Source organism: Vitis vinifera, chromosome 16 (genome assembly GCF_030704535.1).
Source record: "Vitis vinifera cultivar Pinot Noir 40024 chromosome 16, ASM3070453v1".
Classification (NCBI taxonomy): Eukaryota; Viridiplantae; Streptophyta; class Magnoliopsida; order Vitales; family Vitaceae; genus Vitis; species Vitis vinifera.
Window position 1 is genome coordinate 25,361,033 of NC_081820.1, and position 21,239 is coordinate 25,382,271.

The window sequence follows — 21,239 nt, forward strand, 5'->3', positions numbered from 1 at the left end:
ATTTTTCCATATAGCTAGCCAAGCATGGTGAGTTATTTAATTATAAGACATACCCACATGTTTGTGTGAAAGAAATGAGGTCCTTGCAAGTTGTTATCCTATTTAATGGGTGAAGTATTAGAATTATTGAAAATAATGGTCTTAATTATGCGTCTATCTAACTTTTTATTATATTAAATACATGCTTTAGACACTGTTACTAAATATTGGATTAAAACATGAATTTCCTAAGTAATTCAAATGACTACTCATTAACTTGAATTCCATTCTTTCTCATTTTAGCAAAATAAATAAATAAAATCCCTTTTATAGATGATAATTGCTGCAAATTATTAAATTGTTTAAAGAGGCATATTATAGGGTTTTGCTTTGATATTTTGGTGCTACTAAATAGATTGAACCAATTTAGTAGGCTTTTACACTCTCCACATAAGACAATTATATGTTATTTAATGGGGATTGAGGATGGAAATTTCACTTCAAGGCATGATGAAAGTTTTTTTTTTCTTCAAAGAACTGACACAACTAAAGTTGATCTCAAATGCAAATCCATATATATGTGTGTGAATAGAAAATCACCAGTAATTGTTAGTTTTTCTTTTATGCGCCTGTAAGAGATAATAATAAACTTAGTAGCTGGTTATGCTTTTGAAATTAATAAATCATAATCTATCACGTGATGATGCCATACAGATTAATTTTAGGTGGTGTTCTTGGACTGAAGCCTATGACTTTGTGTTCATTCCCATGGTTCCCACAGGGCTTTTTTTTTTTTTTTTTTGGGTCTTTGATGTTTCCATATCAAGATACGAATAGATAAAATGAAATTATGTCAAATTTTCCGTTTCCATATCAGGGTGCAAAGGAATATGGCATGGGCTAATATTGTGTAGCACGTACCTTTTTCTGGCTTCTTTATGCACTCAATTTCAGATTACATGCCATTACTCATCTTCAGCCTGCATTTCTCACCTTCTGCTTCACAACTTCCACACACAGGTTTTGACCAATTCATGGAAAATCTAGATTCCCCATATTCTATATTTAATGGGAGTGAAGCTTCGGAAATCTAGCAAGCAAAATATATTCATAAATAAATTAAAATAGACATTACTCATAGATACGTACTGGAATAAAATGTATGGTATTATCGACATAATTCATGTAGTATTATGGTCCTATCACATCTAGCACATTTCACATTTCTAAAGATAAAAGAAATAGTCCTTTAAATATAAGGACCAACTTACTTTTAGTGTCAAGAAAATTGACCCGATGGTTTTATTTGAAAAGTCATATTCAATAAATAAAGCATCAAAATTGACCACATGTACAATGGTCCACAGAAATTATTGAAAGGGTGTGAGTTGTAGGAGACCATTTTAAAATTTTGAATATTTATTTACTCTTACAATTTTATGCTCATAATGAATTATAGTAATAGACATATACCAAGGAAAGGTTTGAGCTCTCAAATTGTTCCTTCTTTGTTAATTCTTTCTCTATTAAAATGCAACTTTTGATTTGAGAGCCTGATTTAAAGTGTGAAGGGTAAGATCAAAGTCCTAATTAAATTTCAACAAGGAGTAGAAATCTATGAATGGAGAAATCAAAGTGTCCACTAATTTGAAGAACCATATATGGAATGGTGCAATCCAATGTCCAAGAATGTAATTGTAACCTTTAGAGGGCCCAAGGACACTTCTCTAACAAAAACTATATGGAATTACTTACAAAAGAAATGTTGTAATTGGCATTATTGTTCCTTGAAAGCCCAGATTACTACTAGCAACAAGTTATAACAAAATAACTTACTTGAACATCTACAACCCTAATAATTATTTTTGTAGAATACTTGAAAAAAAAAATAGAACTTCAAAGGAAATGGAGGATTTTCTTTGATAATTTTACGGGCAAGCAAGAACACTATTCAAACATCTAAAAATGATATTTTATTACTTGTACATAACCTTTCTTACAAGGAACCAAACTATTGTTTGAAGTAGAAACTTTATTTTATTACATACACTGATCTCATAGAAACCTTACACATAAGACACAATCACACATTATTATTGGATTACAAAATAAGCAACTAGATGGAGTAGGACTACCTTCCATTTAAGCTGATTGTACCCATGGAATTGGATGATGAAATTGGTACCTCTATCATGGATTGCTCATGATTCTCGATAGACCATAGAGTTGGCTTAGGAGGCATTTTCAATAGTTCAATCTCTCCTTCAAGCATCTCCAATGTTTTGCTCATTGAAGGACGATCCACAGGCTTCATTTGTACTCACCATAGTGCAACTATCACCATTTTCCTTACATACTTTTTTTCATCCTCAGTGGCATCTCCCATTTCCATGTCCTCTCCTTGATCATATCTATCATAAATCCAAGATGGGAAATATATTTGACTTGAATGCTCTGCAAATGCATTCACATTCTTCCTTTTTCCCACCATTTCCAATAACAACATTCCAAAACTATAAACATCAGCCTTAAATGATACACCTCCAATGTTTTTGTAGAACAATTCAGGAGCAATGTAGCCCAAGGTTCCTCTAGCAGCAGTGACTGATACAATACTTTCATCTGTTGAGTATAATTTTGCAAGACCGAAATCTGAAACTTTTGGTGTGAAGTCTTCATCGAGAAGAATGTTGTGTGGCTTGATATCAAAATGAAGAATTTGCATATCACACCCTTGATGTAAGTATTCGATCCCACGTCCTACTCCAAGTGCAATCTTGTATAATCTTTCCCAACTCAAAGGAATGTTGTTTTCTTGATCAAGAAAAACAAACTTATCAAGAGATCCATTGGGCATGTAGTCATATATAAGGGCCCATTTTGATCTTTGTATGCAAAATCCAACAAGTCTCACCACATTAACATGATGAATTCTTCCAATTGTAGCAACTTCATTGATAAAATCTTGCCCATTAGCCTTTGACATAACCAACATTTTTACAGCTACAATGCGGCCACTTCGGAGTTTTCCTTTGTACACAGAGCCAAAACCTCCTTGACCCAATTTGTGCTTAAAATTATAAGTCATCTTCTTTATGTCTGAATATGTGTATTTGATTGGTCGAAGATTTTGGTAGTTATGTAGGAATTCTTCAATATCATCATCTAATGATAAGTGTCTCCGTCGAAACTTGTAAATTAAATAGGCAAAGAGGCACAAAATACCAATCACAGCTCGTCCGATGATGATCATGACTACATATAAATCACATGTTAAAGATATGAAAAACGTCAGAGGAAGATTTATAATCATCTAACCACATTCAATCATCAAATGCAACAAATAAAATTAGTTTTGAAAAGGTCATTTCACCTATATCTTAGGTTTTGGATTTCCACTCAAACATGGTCATGTGACTCTTTTTCTTTTGGGTGACAGCATGATATACATAAAGGATGGAATAATCAATTGAGAAAATTTGTTTTGTTGTACAAAATTAAGGAATGAAATTAGATGCCAAATTCCAACTCTATTCTTCAATTTCCTTGTACTCTAACAAATCTGGGAATAATTTGAAATCAAATACATCACAAATTTTTTAAAAAATAATAATAATTTTATTTGAAAGAAAATTTCTGAATTTCACAAATTGGAATTTCAATTTATGATTCATTTTGTACAACCAAATGCATTGCCAAACTTGATTGTCAGCTTTTATCTTGAATGAAAGGATTCCAAAAGTGCCAGGCAAAAAGAGGTATAAGACGTGTGCAATTATATACTTATTGAGATCTGGAAGCCTTACCCATGAGTTGAAATATCAAGACTGCCCCAACTGCAAATATGAGAGGAACAAAAATTATTAAGTTCAAGAAAAGAAAGATTCATACATATGATAGATTTAAAATGAGCAAGAAACAAATACAAGAGAAATATTATTACTGCTATTGGTTTTGATTAAAAATTAGGAAGAGATGGATAGGATAGAAGAGAAAGGATAATATTAATAATAATAATCATCATCATAGTTATTATTAGTTAAGTGGACGAAAAATCCAATCATTTATTATACTATTGATTAATTTAAATATATTTTCTTTATTCAGCTATGACCTCAGTCTCAAATGTCTAATAATATTTTAAAATTTTTTAGAAATTTATTATTTATATTTAAATTAAAAATAAAATTAAGCACATACCACATACTGACTATTGTGGGATTGAATGTGTAATTTAGAATATCAGTTCTTTATTTTATTCATTTATCGTGAACTCCAAAAATAAATTATCATTTCATTTTATCATCAAATTAATAATTTTTTATTATTATTATAAAGAACTTCTCAAAGCTTACCTTGTAAAGTTGTTACGCCTCCATCCGAAAGATATCCGAAGTCTGCAGGTTGAAATTCAGTAAATATGGTCAATGGTAAAAGTAGAAGAAGCTTTTGCATTTTGCTCTATGTGACTGCCAACTAGACAATGATATTAAGCAGCCCACAGGTACCATCTTGAAATTAATGGAATGAAAATAAAAAAATAAAAAATAAATAAAAATCTCTATCTTTCTTCTACAACAAATGGAACTAATAAGCCTTACATTCGATAAAACGGTCCACACCTAATATAGCTCCTGTTAACAGAAAAACAACATAAATTGAATTGAACATGAGAAAGATAATAGAAGTAAAAATGAACACGAAAGATAATAAAAGTAAACTCCCAAAGTCTCACTGATATAGAGAAAGAACCATTTCAGAGAGTTCCAAGCTGCAAGATCAAACCAATTAAGCAAATATTATTAGTTATAAAATGTTGAAGGGACTTATGCTTGCAAGCAAATAAATACATGAATGGATAAAAATAAACATTGCTCATACGTTTATAGCACTGTACGGTATGACTGCCATAATTCACATCGCATTCTAGCCCTTTCACCTCGCATTTGCTTTTGCAGCGGAAGCTCAAGAATGAAAGTTCAAGCCCCAGCAGCAGCATTTCTTGCAAATCTGACATTGAAAGATTGCCGGACTTCAAGAATTGAGTAATAATAGTCTTGCTGATGGTGCATGAATACTTAATATCTCCTACTTCCATGGACTCGCCTCCGACTAGTGCATAAACATATGCTTGTGAGGAAGATGAAGTCGCATTGCAAGGAGTGATAGGAATGTAGCTGCCGTCACTTATTGGCTGGTCGCAATTCATGAAAACTGCTGTACTGGTCATTCCCTTCCACTCCAAATAATATGGACCGTAATAATCGGAGTTTTCTCTTGTCAAGAAATAGAGAGGAGTCGAGAGACAGTTGCCCTTTTCGACTCCAGGATCCACTACCCGAATGGTATAGTGATCGTAGTTGATATCAGCAACATAGTATTTCTCACCCTCCCGGCCGTTTACCATAGCACGATTGTTTTGGCAGACCAGTTCATAGTCAGGATCACCACACCCCGATGGATCACCTTTCAATCGGAAAGGGTTGCTGATGTTTTGAATCTCTCCACAAGAAGAGGGTCTGCAAATCTGGTTTCCATTAGCAGCACAAATTGCAAGCAAGAAAGTGTGGAAGAGCGCTAACGCCACAAGTTTTGCTTCTCTAAACATCATAACATTTGAGAGAGATACGGAGTTGGAATTCTTCAGTTTTATGTTTAATTTAAGAGAGAGATATCAAATTATCCCCCAACAGGCTTGCGGTCCCAATTTTCCTGCAAGGTGAAAGAGTGTGAAATGAGCCTTATTGACTGTTATAGTCAACTACTTTGATTTTTCTATGTATGGATAACTTCACATTGAAGAAACGCATACCCACCCTCTGTTCATGATCAGGTTCAATCATTAGAGGCTTCTGAATTAGCATAATGAAAATGAAAATCAAGAATCACTATGTTTGAAATTAATTAATTCTTTTTTTAAAAGGATTTTACTACTGAATTAGCAACTTTCCTTGACATGGCCATAATGTATACCAAATTAACCTTGTACAAATAATGAATTATGTACGGTATCATGCTAAGTTACCATTTTCCCAATAATTTAAACTTCTATATGTTTTATATAGTTTTTTATTATTTGTATTTTAAGTTTTATTTCTTCTAATCAAATGCCTACTTTAAATCAAAATTTGATTTTTAAAAAACATACAAAATAAATTAAGGAGGACGGTCCATTTAGATTTAAATTATAATAAATGAAGTATTATTAAATTTTAGAGTAGGTAATGTGACTTACATAAAAATGTTTATATGTATAAATTAAATGGAATACTTACATTTTGAAAGAGACAAACTAAACATATACATGTGATACAGGGTGAAAGGACATTGTTATAAAGTGAAAATGTATTAGTAAAATGTACCGCCGCAGTAATCCTCCTTCCTACAATTCTTCTCCATAAATTTTCAGGCTAATCTCCTCGCGATATTTGTATCTCCCTTTCCTCTTTCTTTCCTATACCAGAGATTTCTGTCCTTGGCAAAAATCACAAATTCCTTCCATAAAAATGGATCGATATCTCTGTTTGTTTTTGTTCTTGTTTCTAACCTTGTTTGTGGAGATGAGAGGGGGCCGAGATGAGTGCATGACATCGAATGGTTGTGGCGACCAGGGTCCACTCATCCGGTTCCCTTTCCATCTAAAACACCAGCCACACCACTGTGGATATCCGGGATTTGAGTTATCTTGCACTGAGAATAATCAGACCATGCTAGACCTGCCAGTTTCGGTAAAGCTCTTGGTGAAGAAAATAGTTTACAAATCCCGGGAAATCATTGTCCAGGACCCGGATAATTGCCTTGCGAGACAGCTTCGAAACCTCAATTTAGCTGCCTCCCCCTTCCACTTCAAATTTGAACGGGACTTCATCTTGTTCAATTGTTCCTCAGATAAAACAGAATCATCTCGTTTTCAGTCCATCCCTTGCCTTTCTATCCCTGGTAACCCAGTTTATGCTGTTTCTTCCTCCAGATATGTCCAATATACGGATCTATCCTCTTGCCGCAGGCTTTACAACGCTTCAGCTCCAGGTAATCGAGATTATGGGGATTATATGTTCAATGGAAGTGCATTTTCTTTGAAGTGGTCGAAATCAATATGTGGAAGCTGCCCAGAAGGAGGAAAAATATGCAGACTGAAGAAGAGTAATAGCAGGGAACCAGAAACTGAATGTATTAAAGGTAAAGAGACTGCATCTTAATTCCCCATTCATCTTCTATTCATCTTCTTTTCATCTTTCATGCTCACCTCATATCCTCTACTATGATTTAATATACAAATGCTCCATTTTGGAATTAAAAAAAAAACCATTGTAAAGGATATGAGCTGATAAATTCTGCTGATTGAATTTGCGTTTTATTGGGATTTTGAAAATCCGAAAAAAAAAAAAAAAAAAAAAAGAAGAAGAAGAAAGGAGAATAATTTGATTACAAGGGATAAAATTAATAATCTCTAAATCTGAAAAAAATAATTTAAAATAATTAGTGAAAATATTTTTTTACATTTTAAAACTCCTGTTAGATGAATTTTTGGTTAAAGTAATATATTGTTTTTCTTGCATTTCACCTCAAAACATCGAGCTAAACTAATGGATCCAAACTAAGGCCTTTTCTTTTCTTTCTTTGAATTTTTAGCGCTCAATAAAATTAAGGGAAATTATTGAACAAAGAGTTAAATGTTTATTTGGATTTAGTTTTTTGAAAAATTAAAGAAATAAAAGAAAAATGTTAAAAGTTCTTTTATAATGGATTCTTTCCTACCTACTTACAATTAATATTTTTCTTTATTTTCTTCTTATTTTTCCAAGGACGGGAACCTAAAAATACAAAGTAATACAATTGATATTCATTTTCTAGTTTTAATGGTTATCCACATAGATGACTTTTCCCTTATACCTAACATGAGAAGTTCGATGTTAATGGTCAATCGAATCGCCAAGTGTCATCGTACCTACCAATTGGATCACTGTATATAATGGTATAGAATAAGGATAGAGATTTCTTCACATTCCTTTTACATAGAGTTTCATTTTTATTTTTACTTTTATTTTTGTCATAAAATTGGATGAATTTGTGTTTAGGGAGTCATGAAGACAATACGGTATTATGAAACATAAAACTATGATACATAATAGGGATTAGAAGGGTATGTTTTAATTTCCACTACAAGTTAGGATAAAGTTAGTAGCAGAATTGGTATTACCTCAAAAATGAACCATAGAATACAAGAAAGGGACCCAAAAAGATAAGGTTGAAGCCTAGAATAAAATTAATTAGATTAAAATCATATCACATGAACATGTAATTTAGCATGTTTTTATTAATTCCAAGAGCATAACAAGCTAATTCCTTTTTTTTTTCTTAATTTTTTATAGGTGTATCGAAGAAATTAATTGTGACAGGTAATATTCTATTTATACATATTTTATTATAGAGATAAAGATTCTTAATTTGGTTATTTTACCTATTTATTTAAATAAAAAGTTTAAGTTTTCTTCTTTTTATTTATGCAGGTGCAATCTTTTTACATAGAGTTTCATTTTTATTTTTATTTTTATTTTTGTCATAAAATTGGATGAATTTGTGTTTAGGGAGTCATGAAGACAATACGGTATTATGAAACATAAAACTATGATACATAATAGGGATTAGAAGGGTATGTTTTAATTTCCACTACAAGTTAGGATAAAGTTAGTAGCAGAATTGGTATTACCTCAAAAATGAACCATAGAATACAAGAAAGGGACCCAAAAAGATAAGGTTGAAGCCTAGAATAAAATTAATTAGATTAAAATCATATCACATGAACATGTAATTTAGCATGTTTTTATTAATTCCAAGAGCATAACAAGCTAATTCCTTTTTTTTTTCTTAATTTTTTATAGGTGTATCGAAGAAATTAATTGTGACAGGTAATATTCTATTTATACATATTTTATTATAGAGATAAAGATTCTTAATTTGGTTATTTTACCTATTTATTTAAATAAAAAGTTTAAGTTTTCTTCTTTTTATTTATGCAGGTGCAATCTTTGGTTTCTTTCTTCTCATGTTAGTAATTGTTGTGGCTTATCGAGTCTATAGCTCAAATAAAGTAGAAAGAGATAATAGAGTAAAGGTTAAAAAGTTTCTAGAAGACTATGAAACTCTCAAGCCCTCAAGATACTCCTATGCTGATATTAAAAGGATTACGAGTCAATTCAAAGATAAATTAGGGGAAGGAGGATATGGAACAGTGTACAAAGGAAAGCTTTCAGATGAAGTTTTTGTTGCAGTAAAAATCCTTAACAATTCTCAAGGAAATGGGGAAGAGTTCATTAATGAAGTAGCAACAATGGGTACAATCCACCATGTTAATATAGTTCGTTTAGTTGGATTTTGTGCTGATAGATTTGAACGAGCTCTAATTTATGAGTACTTACCAAATGAGTCATTGGAGAAGTTCATATTTTCAAAAGTTGTCAAGAACTATTCACTTAATTGGAAGAAACTTCAAGAAATTGCTATAGGTATAGCAAAAGGAATTGAGTATCTTCATCAAGGTTGTGACCAAAGAATCCTTCATTTTGATATCAAACCTCATAATATTTTACTTGACCACAACTTTAATCCAAAGATTTCTGACTTTGGTTTAGCCAAATTGTGCTCCAAGGAACAAAGTGCAGTCTCTATGACAATTGTAAGGGGAACAATGGGCTATATCGCTCCAGAAGTGTTATCTAGGAATTTTGGGAATGTGTCTTATAAGTCAGATGTTTATAGTTTTGGAATGTTGTTACTTGAAATGGTTGGAGGAAGGAAGAACATTGATGTTAGTGTAGAGAGTACTAGCCAAGTATATTTCCCAGAATGGATTTATAATCATTTGGATATAGGGGAAGAATTGCATATTCGAATTAAAGAAGAAGGAGATGTTGAGATTGCAAAGAAATTAGCAATTGTGGGACTTTCATGTATTCAGTGGTGTCCAGTGGATCGTCCTTCCATGAAAATTGTGGTTCAAATGTTGGAAGGAGAAGGAGACAAGTTAACCATGCCTCCTAACCCTTTTGCTTCAACAGTTCCAACAAACTTGAGCAAGCCAGGTAGAGTTTTTCAACAAGAGTTGGCAATAATTTCAGAACTAGAGTAAAAATAATTGTCTATATGTTCAACTTATTATGAATGTATAGTTTAATAAAAATTCATATTGTAGTTGTTCAACATCATAGCATCTTTATTTATATTTCTGTTAATTGAACATATGATTGTATAAAATGATTATACTAGTGGCTCAATTGATGTTAGATTCCAGAAGTTCTTATTCCCATGTAATGTATTTCTTGTGTATTAAATTTTAATGAATATGTCCAAGAATATTCTCGCAACCCAATTTAAAGTTCAACTACACACAACTCTATAGATCACCTTTCAATCAAGTAAGAGTAACTAATGTTCATCACATTCAAGATAGAAAGTATTGCATGAAATAGTAATAGAATTAGATCTAGGAAACTTGGAAATAAGAGTCCCATCCACTACACCCATATAGAGTTTCTTTTGTTTCTTTTTTCTTTTTCTTTTTTTTCTTTTTTACCTTTACCACTTTTTTATTGGACTGAGAAGTAAGCCTAATTAGTTATGTAATGACTAAATTATACTGAATGGTGAAGGCTCGTTGGAGAACTTTGCATCGAATAAAATGGAGATCGATTTCGATGTGTTTACTTCTTGCATGAAACACTGGATTTGCTGCTAGCTAAGTAGCACTTTGGTTATGACACCATATCAATGGTGAAGATAGGACAGGTATCCTAACAATAAAGGAGTTAGAGAGTCAAGTGAATGCTTGATCTTGAACTTTATCAATACAAATTACCAATGGACCATATGTACTAGACCACGAAAAATATTAGATTGTGGGAGAAATGAGCCATATGATATGTGACCATGTAGTAATCGTTGAGAAAGGAAAAAAACATGGACTTGTAGACCCTCAATTTTGTCCCTTTAGCACATGACTTTAAGTTCGTTTTCAGTGCTTCAAAATAGTTCCTTGGTGGCCCATTACTACTCATACGACTTACCCTTTTTTGAGCCACCTCGGAGACTTTGGTTGAGGGATTATTTGATCCCTTATTGTGACCCTTGGCAGCCCTAATTTAGACTTAGGTTTTTCTTGTTTTTTTTTAGGATAGCTTTTAGATACACTTGGCCCATTAGGCACTTTTAGACTCACTTTTTATATGACTCGCTTGATTGCATGACCTACATGACTTGTGTGGCTTGCATGACTTTCTTTATTATTTTCATTTCATTTTATTTTATTTTATTGTATTATATTATAAGTTTTCTAACTCAGATTTCTTGGCTTATCTTTGGTATGAGGAAAAAGGCAGCCATTTTTTTTGTTTGGAAGGAGAATAACCAGAATTTTGAGAAATGGGGGATTTTATTTTTAGAGGGACAGCACATATACTTCTTCCATGTGGGGATCAGCTACAAGAAGGAAAGAAAGGAAAGAAAGGAAAGAAAGGAGAAAAGGAAGTAGGATTTTCCTTTTCAGCAAGATGGTTTCTTTTGGAAAAGGGGACTGGCAGCACGTATGAGGAGGATACACGAGGGAGAGAGAAGTCTGAAGGAAGAAGAGGGAAGCAGGGGAGGACCTCACTGGTCCTGGGGATTCTTGAGAGGATATTCGTCAGCTTGCATCTTCCTAAGATAAGTTTTTCATTGTAAAAATCCATGTTCCTTTCTACTTTTATTCCATTTGCTATTATTGATATTCGTTTGGATGATTGGAGTGGCCATCAAAGACCACATGTTGCTGTTGATTTTGAGTGCTGCATGGATTTCTTTATAGTTTTCAATTCTTTGCTTCTCTGTTGGTGTTTAAAAGCAGATTTAAGCTCTTCATGATTTTCGTTCTTTTTATTCTATTTTATTTTATTTTTCTTTATTTATTTATTTACCCACCTTTAAATCCACTGATTAAGACATGAAGTGTGGCTATTGATGGATCACCTTGCTATTTTCCCCTACTTCTGGTGTCTGCATTTTTCTTGACTGTAGAGAGAGGTGGCTTGAGGAATGGTGTCAATAATTTTAAAGAGTACATGTTGGGAAATTCTGGTTTGGGGTGGACTTGTTCAATTGTGTCATTTTGCCTGCTATTTGGATTAGATCAATTCCAGAGTCGTATCCTACTATCGTCTGTAATATGGCACTCTGGTTGGATTGGGTCTGCTGGGTCCTGTTCAGAAGCTGGTTTTTGGTGGCTGTGATAATACTGTGACGGTGTGGAAGCTATATAATGGGATGGGAAAGATAGACTGTTCCTCTTGCAGGGCTCCCCTTCAAAGGGCCCCTACTGTGTACTGCATTACTGGAATATTCCCCCATATTCTTCACAGGTTTCTTCCGTATTCCAGAAGTTCCAAAAAGGGAAAGAAAAACTGATGATAATTGGATGGCAAAGAGTGTATTCATCACAAGACAACTAAATCTGTTTCTAATTTGGCATCTTATTGCCATTCATCAACCTTGGCTTCTGCTGCAGTTGCTTCTGATTGGGTGCCATTTTCTGTCAATGACCAGAAAGAAGAGGAGGTAGCTTTTGGGTGCAATAACTGCAGCATCCAGTCTTGCATCTGGATCTTTGTATGTCCCCACCGCAGCATGTTGAAACTAATCTTAAGGCAACTGTTGCTGGAATTTCTGTTGTGTTTGCCTTCCATGATGAAAACAGAGGCATTCATGTGATCTGGGTGGTGCTCAGGCAAATGTTGGTTCGAATGTTCATTATCTTGGTGCAGGATGCAGAGACATGCTTTTTATCTTGCGGGTATCTCCTCAAAATATGAAGTTTGAAGTGTACAGAAACCTCACTCGAATATTAGATAGTTGAATCCGAAGTATTGTAGTGAACTGGAGAAACTGGAGGGCCATATGCTCTTCCCAAGTTTGACTTTGATGACAGCCACCAGGGGAATCTAAGGTTTGATAGTTTGGTTGAAATTGAGGTTTTTTTTGGCATTAAAAGTCAAGAAGACAACCAGTAGATTGAGGATTTCTCTCTGGAAATAGTGGGATGGAGTTTAGTTCAAGTGCTGTAGAATTTTGCTCTATATCCAGGCGGAACAATGTTTAGTCTGAGGCCACATCCTCAGAATATGCTGAAGTGCTATTAAAACCTATTGGGCAGGAAGAAATTGCTCCAGGTCAGACTACTGTCAAGGACTCAGGTATCTACGGTGAGTTGGGTCAGGGCAACAGAGGTGCAGAAAATTGTGCCATATCAGAACAGAGAATGGACTCTCATGTGCACCTGATTTATGGAAAGAGCAGTTTTGTGAAGAAAAATGATGATTTGTTGGAAAGTGGGAGCCAATCGAATAGTGAGATTTCAACCAGTCACTTGAACACTTCTCTGTTATTTGAGGAAACTAGTAAACTTTCTGAAGGTAATTGTGGTGGAAGTGGAAGCCATCACGAGGGAGATGTTTCTAGTGAGCTTGTGGTATCTTCTTCAGCTGAATTGTGCGGGGAATCACATACAACTGAAAATGTAGAATGTGCAATTGGAGTTCATGGAAAAGATTTAAATGCTAGAGACCATGTTCCAATTTCCACTCCATCTGAGTCTACTCAAATACGCATTCTAAATGCAGTCTTCAGGCAGAGTGGTATTCATAACTTTGATTCAGATGTTCCTGTTGTTGAGGTGCGGAATGTGAAGTTGAATACTGATTTGAGTAATATGGAACATGAGGTTGATGGGTCCTTGCTTATTGGTGAATGTAGCAGAGAAAATGAGGATGATAGTGCTAGCTTTGGATTGATTGCTATGGCAGTGGATTCTTCTTCTGAACATGATATGATGGCTTTTATATTAAATGAAGGCAAGGTAAAAGAATTAACTTTATGGTTGTTTGAAGAAGCGAAGAAGTAGGTAACTACAGGAGCCTGAATTGTCTCTCAGTATTGATACATCAGAGTCTGAATTTGATGATGTTTCCAATCGTTTTATAGCAACAAAACTCCCTTTAAATCCAAACCATGATTCTGAAGCAAGAAGTAACATGGAACAATTGCCTAAAGGTTAGAAACTTGGGAAGAAACCAGCTTTTATAGTGCTTGTGCATGAATTGAAACTTGCAGCCGAACTTGAACCACTTAATCTCCATCAACACATATTTTCAGAGGATAGAGATAGCCGATTCAGATATATGTCCCTCTCATTGATGGATCAAACATCATATGTGTTTCTGATGTTTAGCAAAAGTCAATTTAGTCATGCGGTTCACTTCAGTATGAATGTGAAGAAGTCTTGTGCAAGACAACTCAATTCTGATCGTGTCCATGAACAGAGTCATTTAACTGAAACCAATCCTTGTTCAGATTCCTCGAAAGCTGTTGATGCATGGAAAGATCTAGATACGCAAGGCCAGTGGGAGACATTGATGATGTCGATAGGGGCAAATCCTCCAAATTTCTCAATTCAAGGTTCCTCTGTTATCTCACTTCCAGTTCGCAGTATTCACGATATTGTTAGTCTAAAGGGTTGCTCTAAACTAGATGAAAGGTGGGGGGCAGCACACATTACACGTTTTGATAAGAAGAGGAATAAAGCACGAGGAAGTAGGAGGAAGGATCTGAGAATATAAACCCGTGGAGATTTTCTCATCGGAAAGAAGCATCTCCAGTCAATCTTCACGGATGAGTATTCACTGATGCACAGATCAGGTTTAAAGACTAGATTTGAGACTGATACAATGAAAATGGCTTTTGAGGACAAAGAAATGATGGCTATCTATAAAATCAGATGTTGTAGAAATCATTGATGAATGATTGATCCAGTTTTGTATCTTCCATGTGTCAGTTCTGGTGGACAGAGTATAGAAAATTCCTGAATTTGCTGATTACTTATGGAGGAGTCTGGAATTGAAACTTCTACTATATTGCTCAGCCTCCTGAAGAAACGCCCATTATTTTGCTCAATACCATAGTCTTCAAGGGGCTCTACTCAGCATTCACTCAGCTCTACTGTATACAGAATTCAGAAAGGATAGTAAGGATGCTTTAAAAGATAATGGACAAATATGACATGAAATCCTTTGGTAGAAGGCTTACTTTGAAGGTATTGAAATGGAAGGTGACGATGCTATTTTCTTTAGATGAGTCACAGTGAATCAAAACTAAATGCCAATGAAGAGCTCATGATCAGATAGCGACATGCTTGAAAGACATCAGGATCTTCACCCCATTCTGTAATTGGCGCACGCATGGGCAGCAGGCTTGAGGCAATTACTGGTCTTTATTCGAAAAGATGTTAGTTGGGCAGCAGCTCGGAAAAAAAAATGAATTCCTATAAGCTCCAGAAAATAAGAAACCTGATTCTCATGATGATAAAACGACAAAAAAAGGAGTTTAACATGAAACTTACAATGGATATGAGAGCATAGAAGTTGGGATACAGAAACAGATGAATTTTGGCTTCGGCAAAAGAAAACCAAGAACTCAAAAATCGAGTTACAGCCAAATCAAATGCATCACACTATTCCACAGTTAAAATCTTTGAGCTAAAACGGAGAAGGAAGTAGAACAGGGAGAGCAAGGTCTGAAGGGAAGTCATTCAAAATAGACCAGTTGAAAAAAAGTCTAAAAGGCATCGTTTCTGCTGCAATTGATGTTTTGATGAGCTTTAAGACTAGAAATGAACTAAGGAATAAGGTTTTAGTCCCGAAACGCTAAGTTGCTGTACTGCTCATCTTGGATAACTTACTACAGTCACGTTCCAGATTTTTTTTCTTCTGAAACCACGAAAGGAAATGCAGTAAGATCCGTACTTGGCTCAACCGGGGAGCATGCTTCTTTGTTCATTCCACCAAATGCAGAAAACAAGTTAGATTCTGATGCCCATGAGAAGGAATCTGATTCCACCATTGAGAAAATACCAGGCAAACCTACTGGTTATTCGACAATTGTAGAGAGTCGTAGCGCATCGTTAGTTGCTTGTGAATTATTGAAACGACAGTATCATGGCTGGAGAATTGAATTTCTGGTATTGGAAATGAATCTGGGGGCAGAGAATCCACTGTTTCTGCCCGCGCCTGTTTTCTTATAAAGAATATGTCCAAAAAAAGGGAAACACATTCAAGATATCTCTGTCAACTTGTTGAGTCAATCTAGAGAGCACATCCAAAATCACTCAAACACTCTGCATCTATAGCCATACAGCAGAAATGCCCATAAGAACAATTGGTCTTGTTGATTTAGATGTAATGGGTATATCTTGCTTATTCCTGAGAAGATGTCCGGATCTGCCTGAAAGAAATTCATCCTTCAAATCAGAAAACAGTTCCACCTAATTCAGATAGTCATCAAACCAGAGACAATTCAATGGGCATCTAAAACAACTTCTGCAAAGTCCGTCTAGCCTAAGGAAGCTCACCTTCATCAGTCCATGGACATGAAAATGATACCTAAAGACCCTGATATACTTCTTTTGTATTCAATTAACAGTTCAGCTATCCGTATTCACCAATAGAAGTCCAGATCGACAGTTAACATTTAATATCATGGACCTTACACTAACAAGGTGTTGGAATACACTGAACCAGTTTCTACCCGGGGCTAAAACAAAATGTGGGCTACAACATACAGCCTATAGATGTCAGAATAAAGATGCAACTAGAACAAGGCTATTGATGCATACATGAAGTAACGAGCAATTCAATGAAAAAAGGCTAGCCATGTTTCTTAAAGAAAAGGGATTGGATTCGCACCAGAACCGAAGTCAACACTCCTGACAGTTTTGAAAATACAGGATAGAGAAGACGAAAGGACTGTAGGATTACGGGCCATACCAGAAACTGGAAGTCAGAAAATTGTTTCACAGGAAGCTAACAGTCATTTATAACTCGTCATGATTGCATCTGAAACTGAAACCAATTGGATATGATTCTTCAATCTTCAATACTTCGGTTATCAGAAATGACAGTCCAGAACAACTAAATTTCTCAGGAAATTTCAAAAATTCATACAGGGAATTAATGCTGAAGCTCTTGGGAGTAAATCTGAATGTAAGGGGATTTCAAGGAATCCGAAAAGGCCTGAGAATGCAGTGATGTAAGGTACCTGAAAGCATGCAAGAGAGTAAAAAAGGTGAATTTAAAGAGAATAACAGCAGCACCTGCAACCACCAGCAATGCAGTCACAGCCAAACCCCCAAACCCCACTCGCCATGACCAGTTCGGTGCACACTACTCTCTTCCTTTCGCACCCCTCTTTTTTTTTTTCCTCATGATTTTACGTGTTTTGAATTGTGTTTTCAAAATCGTTTTCATCCAAATAATCCTGATTTTAGAGAATCATCTTTAGACCTTCTCTAGGCAATAAAATCCAGATTTCAACACCCTTTTGCTGCCATTTTCCTTCTGGCGCAAGTTTTCACTATTTTTTTATTTTTATTTTTATTTTCAACCATTTTCTTGATTTTTCCGATTTTCTCAAGCATGAACAAATTCCATAATTCCAAGTCATGGAATTCATGGAATCAACTCATGCGAAATTAATTAGGGTTTTGGTAGGGGCCCGACATTCATGATATTCTCATCAATATTGTTTGCTTGATATGTTGATTTTTGATCCTTCTTGATGAAATATTTGAATTCACTTAATATTTATTGTTGAGATACCCTTGTTCCCATAAGACATGTGGATGTTCGCTAATCAGGTATGCTCTTCTCACCTTACAACTCTAAAATTCTATGAATGTGCACGTTATCATGAGTTATGATCCTGTTTGATGGCATGATTGACTACCTTGATGCTTGTTTGATCATCTTTGACAAAACACATATTATGTGTCATATTTCCAAACTAATCTCTCATGTTTTATGATAGCGCTTGGGAAGCCGTCCAGGTACGCATCCTTAATTTTCCTTCATTGTTATTCGATCTCGTTAGGCATGCAATATTCAAAATCATCTAATCTACTTAGGTATCCATAATTAACTGATTAATGGCCACACTTCCCTTAACTTTGTCAGTAGAGACCTTTAGAGGGCTTAGAGGGGTGCTACCTCCTAGAGGTACCTTCCCAATAAGTAACCTGATCCCCGGACCCAGACTCGGGTTTTTCAAAGACATGCTTTTTTCCAAAAATTATGGAGTCACATTCTAGGGTTTTTCTTTCTTGTTTTATTTTCCCTTCAAAATAAAAATAAAATAAGTGGCGACTCCAACTTTTCTAAAATTAATTTTTCACAAATAAAAAGCGAGTCTCGCCGATCGAGTGGGGACGCACGTGAAAAATGCGGGTCCACAGGACTCAATAGATTATGTAATAATAATAATAGACTCAAACTCTATCAATATATGGTATATATTGTTTAACCTAAACAACAAAAAGCCCAATGGCTGAGGAGCTCGATGCAAACAAGCTTATCTTAGCCGAGAGGTCTGAGGGTTCCTCTATGTGTTTAAGATTAACTGCATTTAGGCTAGAACATCAAATCAATGGAACAATCTACTCTGTTTCACTAGGCCAAGCCCAATGGTAGGTCCATAGGCAGAGCTTGGATCATGTGCTAGTCAGGTTGGGTTAGGCCTGATACAGACCTAATTTGATCATGGCAGCCCAATAAGATAATTATTTTCCTTGTTTTGTGTTTTTCTAATTTTTTTGTTTGTAGTAATTAATTATATTATAAGCATAGCAATCTGTGGACCCTGCATTTCAACTCATGCGTTTCCCACTCGATGGCGAGCTCGATTTTTATTTTGAAAAATTGATTAATTTATTTGGTTGAAAAAAATTGACTTGGAGTCACCACTTATTTTTGTTTTATTTTTAAAAGGGTAAACTAAATAAGAAAGAAAACCCTAAGTGTGACTCCTTACTTTGAAAAAGGTGGTCTGTGAAAAACCGGATCGGGTTCGGGGGTCAGGTTACTTATCGGGAAGGTACGGTAAAGACCGTAGCACCCCTCTAAGTCCCTAAAGTCGAGTCTCTACTAAAACAATGAAACTGATGTGGCAATCAACGAGAAAGTCAATGGATACTCACCTAAATCATGCACAATATGGGAATCAAAACACGCAATAGAGATTGACTAGAATGAGAGTGGATGCGTACCTCGGCCACGAACCACAATGCGCTATCAAGAAACGAGATAGTACACAATTAATGAATACAAAATATAGCAGTGCAAAACGAAAATCAAGCGAAATACATTAAGTACGACAGTTAACAATCGAAAAGGGTCAAACATAGGGCTCCCACCAAAGCCCCAATTATTGCTCATGAATTAGTCTTACAGATTCTGTGTTTTACAATTATGAAGAACTCATTACTGCTTACATAAAATCAAGAAAATCATAAGATTATTTAGGAACCGAAATGGGATTAAAACTATTCGAGTGAAGACTGGATTCTTGGAGTTTATTTGAAAATTGGAGTTTTTGGAATTAAACTTAAAAGATTAGAGCTCTGGTAATTAAATTGAAATTCGTCACAGAATATGAAAAATGAACTTTAGGAAATTGATCTGCGAGACTATGGATTTTGAAAGTTGAATTTGTAATAATAGTAATTATAAGGAATGAACTTTGAGAAATCGGACTGTGAGAATGTAGATTTTGAAAGTTGAATTAATAATAATAATAATTATAAGAAATGAACTTTGAGAAATCGAACTGCTAGAATGTAGATTTTGAAAGTTGAATTAATAACAATAGTAATTATAATAATAATAACAATAAGATTTCGAAAGTTTGAATTAATAGTAATAATAATAATAAGGTTTTGAAAGTTTAAATTAATAATAATAATAATAATAAGATTTTGAGAGTTATAATTAATAATAATAATAATAATAATATTAATAAGATTTCGAGAGTTCTAATTAATGATAATAATAATAATAATAATAAGATTTCGAAAGTTTGAATTAATAATAATAATAATGATAAGGTTTCGAAAGTGTAAATTAATAATAATAATAATAATAAGAGATGAACCTTAGGAAATTAAACTGCAAGAATATAAATTTTTAATAATAGTAATAATAGTAATAATAAGAAATGAACTTTAGGGAATTAAACTACAGATTTTGAAAGTTGAGTTAATAATAATAATAATACTAATAACAATAATAACAAAAAGGTGAATTTGAAGATTTAAGTAATAATAATAATAATAAATGAATTTTAGGAAATTAAACTATAGATTTTGAGAGTTGAGTTAATAATAATAATAATACTAATAACAATAATAATAAAAAGGTGAATTTGAAGATTTAAGTAATAATAATAATAATAAATGAACTTTAGGCAAATTAAACTATAGATTTTGAGAGTTGAGTAAATAATAATAATAATAATAATAATAATAATAAATTGAATTTGAAGATTTAAGTAATAATAATAATAGAAATGGGCTTAGACAATGGCTACTCAAATTGAGCCCTTTAATGGGCCTAGGGTGGGAAGACTGAATTTGGAGATTTAAATAATAACAGAGATGGGCTTAGGACTAAACGGGCTTAGGGTAATGGCTACAAATTGAGCCCTTTAATGGGCCTAGGGTGGGAAGAATGAATCTCAAAGAAAGCCAGTGGGCCTTGGGCATCTTGGTGGTGCATGGGATAAGTGGGGTAAGTGGTGCAGATAGGTGAGAAATGGGGGTGTGTGAAGGGGCGTGGTGTAGAGAGAGAAAAGGTGGCGTGAGAAGTGTGAAGCTTTAGGGGGAGAAATGGGTATGAGACTAGTGGAATAGAGAGAGAAGGCATGAACGGAATTCATGAATGATGATATGTATGAGGGGGAAGGATGGAAACGCAGGATAGGAGGACAGTGGGCCTGTGGGTATAGAAATATAGAGCATGATGGTGAGTGTTGTGTGCATGGGACTAATCGGACGAGTTTGCATGGATATAGACATGTGGAGGGAGTGCATTTGAAATGCACTTGGAAAATGGATGAGTGGTGTGGTGAATACGCTTGACAAGTTTGAGAAATGGACATGAAGACAAAGATCATGAGGGATAGAATTAAGAGCAAAGGATAGTGAGAGAAAATGGGTATAGAAGAGGTGGGGAGAGAGAAAAGGTGGCGAGAAGAAGAGAGGCTTGGAGCACTTACGGCGGCTTCAGAGGAGATGGGTGTGAAAGATGGCGGCCACTGTGCTGAAACGAGTGGCTGCTCACACTTCCCTGGACGAAACTCGGTCTCCGAGTGGAGTAACTCGTGGCAAGGGAACTTGAGGAGCCGTCGCTACT

At 34.7% G+C, this 21,239-nt stretch overlaps 2 protein-coding genes across 3 annotated transcripts; one reads left to right on the forward strand and one right to left on the reverse strand.

Moving 5' to 3' along the window:
* Positions 1 to 1,937: 1,937 nt before the first annotated feature.
* LOC132252580 (rust resistance kinase Lr10-like) lies at positions 1,938 to 5,716 on the reverse strand. The gene is made up of 6 exons (XM_059733767.1): positions 4,861 to 5,716; positions 4,715 to 4,750; positions 4,581 to 4,613; positions 4,335 to 4,376; positions 3,786 to 3,815; positions 1,938 to 3,234 (listed from the first exon to the last, which is right to left on the reverse strand). The coding sequence occupies exons 1-6, from the start codon at positions 5,588 to 5,590 to the stop codon at positions 2,300 to 2,302; spliced, it is 1,806 nt and encodes a 601-aa protein (XP_059589750.1). The 5' UTR covers positions 5,591 to 5,716; the 3' UTR covers positions 1,938 to 2,299.
* Positions 5,717 to 6,402: 686 nt separating this feature from the next.
* On the forward strand, positions 6,403 to 10,179 carry LOC100242248 (rust resistance kinase Lr10). Of its 2 annotated transcripts, XM_059743346.1 has the most exons (3): positions 6,403 to 7,158; positions 8,862 to 8,888; positions 9,000 to 10,179. In XM_059743346.1, exons 1-3 carry the CDS (start codon positions 6,486 to 6,488, stop codon positions 10,106 to 10,108), a joined length of 1,809 nt encoding a protein of 602 aa, XP_059599329.1. In that variant the 5' UTR covers positions 6,403 to 6,485; the 3' UTR covers positions 10,109 to 10,179. The 2 variants fall into 2 exon arrangements, with proteins under 2 accessions (XP_059599329.1, XP_002268153.3); XM_002268117.5 differs by lacking the exon at positions 8,862 to 8,888.
* The last annotated feature ends 11,060 nt before the right edge of the window (positions 10,180 to 21,239 follow it).